The 4,108-nt window shown below is 43.6% G+C and overlaps 1 protein-coding gene across 2 annotated transcripts in view; it reads right to left on the reverse strand.

Moving 5' to 3' along the window:
• Window positions 1–517: 517 nt before the first annotated feature.
• Window positions 518–4,108, reverse strand: part of LOC108314127 (glutathione S-transferase A3) — a 30,063-nt gene continuing 26,472 nt past the window's right edge. Inside the window, exons 5-7 of one of the 2 annotated variants that reach the window (XM_017542859.2) lie at window positions 2,936–3,077; window positions 1,666–1,797; window positions 518–789 (exon numbers count right to left, since the gene is read on the reverse strand). In XM_017542859.2, coding sequence (XP_017398348.1) covers window positions 667–789; window positions 1,666–1,797; window positions 2,936–3,077 — 397 coding nt within the window. In that variant the 3' untranslated portion in view covers window positions 518–666. The remainder of the gene's footprint in view (window positions 790–1,665; window positions 1,798–2,935; window positions 3,078–4,108) is intronic. The other variant, XM_037743600.1, reaches the window with a different exon arrangement.

A 4,108-nucleotide genomic window follows, 5' to 3' on the forward strand; every position in this document is an offset into this window, starting at 1 on the left:
GAAGGCTCAGGCCCGGGGCCCCACAGAGCCTTAAGGAGCAGAGTGAGGATGAGCCAGGAGCACACGCACTGTGAGGGACAGCAGGGTGGCCTGAGAGCAGAGGGCGGGTCTGCTTGCTCTTCAGTATTTCCTCACCTCCCAGAAAACTGAGGAAGCCACAGCAGACGGAATAGCCGTCTTGAAAATGTGTCAGAAAGAATGCTTTTATCAGAAATAAACTGACTGTCCAGGAAAAGAAGAAAGTGTCTTTAAGCCATTACCCAGAATGGTAACTCTTTCCCTGTGCATACCTGAAAATGTCAGACGTACGTTTCTACACCTGACTTTTTAATAAATTGTATGACAAATGTTACAGGACAATTCTTGGAAAAGTCAAACACACCACATTTTCTATAGTTTCCTTTTTTACTAAATTTTTAATTCCAAGAAAGTGATATGATAGGCTAGGAGGAGATTGGAAATCTGAATTCATATCAGATCCTTATGAAAAGAAATCAATTTTAACTAAGTCGGCAAATAGGAGTTTTCTATTATTTAATTACCATGTAAGTGGAAAGAGTTCATAAGCCTCACAACAGGCACAATCAACAGTTAGGTAAAGCACTTTATTGTTGCAAAGCTTTAGAATATTGGCCTTGCATGTTTTTGGCCTCCATGGCTGCTTTATTAAAACCTGAAAATCTTCCTTGCTTCTTCTAAAGTTTTCGCATCCATGGGAGGCTTCCTCGGGCTGCCAGGCTGCAGAAACTTCTTCACCGTGGGCAGGTTGCTGATTCTGGTTTTCAGGGCCTGTAATTCACAAAGCACAGCCTCAGAGTGAAGCCAAGGGCTAACGCCACTATTAACACAATCTAGGGAATCTGAGCCCTCCTGCCAAAGACCAGGTAAGTCCCCTCCAGCAGCACCAGCATGGAGGCAGAAACAGACACCCAGTGAGAAATGACAATAAGAGGGAGAACATGTAGCTTACTTTGTATCTTCCCCAAAAATGTTTTAATCAGTTCTGTCATCCCTATTTTTCTCCTTACATATTAATCCTATAGATTTGTGGCTGTTGTGTAAGACAAGAAGAAGCAATGTGCCTGTGAGATATCAACACAGGTCAGTCTCTAAGCAGAAGTGAAAATATGGGGAAATTAGTTGGAAAGGAATATATTATAGAAAATATTAAAGACAAACCATGGGACCACTTTTTCTCAGTGAGGGATACAGGGTTGGGGCAGTGTTTTGGGAGAGCTGTGCAGAGAGGAACACAACGTCTGACAGCAGGAGCCGGAGCCCAGGAAGGAACCAGATGGAAAGGGCCCTGCTCAGACAGACTCGGTGCAAGAAGACAAGACACATCTGGAATAAAGGGCATCACAGAGAACTCAGGGACAGAAACCACAGGGAATAGAGGGTTAGGGAGAGATTCTGGGCCCTGGGTCCTTTCCATGATAAAAGGTAAAATACTCTTCATGGGGTAGCATGCACCACAAATTTCCTTTCCATAACAAAAGTGTTTTCATTTCTCAAAACTGAAGCCTGGAAGCTCATTTTGGAGACCTGGGAGCACTCCAGGCCTGGAGAAGGCTGGGGTTAGAACACGGTCAGTCCCAGGGCCCAGATACTAGATCCCAAGATGGGAGATGTGGGGCTGCCTCTCTGGGTGGTGAAATGGGTCACCTTCAGCAGAGGGAAGCCGGAGATAAGGCTGGAGTCAACCTCTTCCACATAGTAGAGAAGTTCCACCAGCTGAATGTCAGCCCGGCTCAGCTTGTTGCCAACAAGGTAGTCTTGCCCGTGGCTCTTTAAGACCTGGAGATTTTGAGGAATCAGATCAGGAACACATGCGCAGTACCCCTGCTTCTTTCTAAGCCTCTTCACCCTGACTTTCCCCACCTCTGTCACCTTACTGCCTGAGTGCAGAGATCCAGAACTTTCTCCACATCTTAATGAGTGACAGAGTAAGAAGTATAGCTCAGCCCACTCCTCAGTTGGAGCTCAGGCTATCATTTTCTCTTCTCATTCCATATCACTGTGGCATCTACATTACCCACCCAGCTTGCCTCTTCCACATGGGCCAAGGGCTTAGCCCCTGCCTCTGCGTGTTCTGTCTGCCCCACGCCCTCCAGCGCGCAGTCCTGACATTCAGGATGCGGCTCTACTCTGCTCTCTCCCTCTCCAATCTCCCCTGGGCAGCAACTCCACCTTCATGACGGCTCTTTTCCCCCAGGAGTAGGCTATTTCAGAGTCTTCATTTCTCCTTGTCTGCTCTCCTCATTCCCTGTTCTATCTCCCTGGGATCTGAAGTAAACCTGGGTGAACTTGAATTCATCGTCTTTCTTACAACATCGATTCTGACTCCTAACCCGCACTACGTTATAACCTGCAAGCTGAAGCATTCAGGGGTGAACTGCACTGATGTCTGCAACTTACTATCAAATTCATTTTACAAAATCTTCCTCTGCATCCCACAGTCACTCTCCTTTTGAAAAGTACCCATCCCTGAAACACTACAATATTCTCTGGTTGGCAGTTGGTCTCGTGTCTTCCTACACATGGTGCCAGAATATTTTCTGATAGATCGCTTTCATCATGTTCGTCTTCAATCAAAGTCTGTGGTGTTCCACGGACTCAAAAGCAACCCCTAGTGTGGTTCAGAGCCTTCCACAGCCCACATTCTACTTATGAACATGAAATTTTGGTTGAACAGAAAATTTCATGTTGGGGTCTAGTAAATTAAAATTTTATTGGAAAATTACAGCTTGGGTATAACTGGTATAATTGTTCCCCCAAGTCTATTTTCATAAAATCTCTTGAGAGTCAGAGTGCTGCATTGGTGTTCAGGAAGTCTCACTGAAAGTGAAGGTCAGTGTCGCCCAGGAGTGCCCAGCCACTATTTTTCTACTGTCCTCTAAACTCAGTGCCCCAAACACTGAACACCTTCACTTACTTTTTCAAAGGCAGGCAAATAGCGATTTTTTGTTTTCTCTTTGGCCATGGCAACCTTGGCATCTTTTTCCTCAGGTTTACATAAGGGCAGAAGAAGGATCATTTCATACAAATCTGCCATACCTTCTGTATACATATCAATCCTGAAAGACAAAAACAACCAAACGGTCAAATGCCTTTTGCCTTTGATTTTATAGGTTTATAGAAACCTAAGAGAATAGAGTATCAGGTGTTGATAAAGTAATTCACTTCCAGTGGGTGCCGTTTATATTCTAGAGATTATGCTCTGATTTGTACAGGTATATTAATATTTATTTTTTAAAACAACCTATCGAGGTAGATATATCTCTAAATTTTGCTACACATGTGATTTAATACAGGTAAAAAGAGTATCGGTGGTCACAGTCATGAGAGAAGTTGGTGGAATCACTGCCAGTAATCACGGATGCTGTGCTGGGATTTACCATGTCTATTGTGGTTTGTTCTGTGCATAAACTTAGTGTGAGTCAAATGGCCAAAGACCTGCCTCCTGAGTAATCCTAAGAGAGTCCCTGGCACAGCCATCTCAGCCATGTTCCTCACCCTCTCTCATCATTTTACACCTCCCAGGTCCGCTTCTATGCCCCATGTTAGCAGTTCCTCCGATTACTCCCATGAGATATAATTCCACAGCCCTCTCCGTGTGCTGTTGCCCAGCTCTGGCCATGTGTGCCTTTCCTGAGACCCCACCTAAAAGGTTGACTTCCTTGGTGAAGTTCTCTATACAGTTACAACCAGTGCAAACTTTTCCTCTTTCGTGTCAAACTGGGGTTTCACAATATTTTTTTAAAACAACAGCTTTATTGATGTATATTCACATACTATAATTGCCACCTGTTAAGTATGAGTGGTTTTTAGTGCAGTCACAGAATTCTGTAAAAATCATCACAGTCTATTTCCAGAATAGTGTTTATCACCCTGATAAGGACATCTGTACCATTAGCAGTATTCGTCCCCAAGCCCCACTCCTTCAGCCCCAGGCAACCACTAATCTACTTTTTGCCTCTATGGATTTGAGTATTCTGCACATTTCATATGAAAAGAATCCTACAATACATGGCTTTCTGTGTCTTGTTTCTTTTTTTTTTTTTTTTTTTTTTTTTTTTTTTTTTTTTTTTTTTTTTTTTTTTTTTTT

The sequence above is a fragment of the Cebus imitator genome, unplaced genomic scaffold (genome assembly GCF_001604975.1).
Source record: "Cebus imitator isolate Cc_AM_T3 unplaced genomic scaffold, Cebus_imitator-1.0 Scaffold148, whole genome shotgun sequence".
Taxonomy (NCBI): Eukaryota; Metazoa; Chordata; class Mammalia; order Primates; family Cebidae; genus Cebus; species Cebus imitator.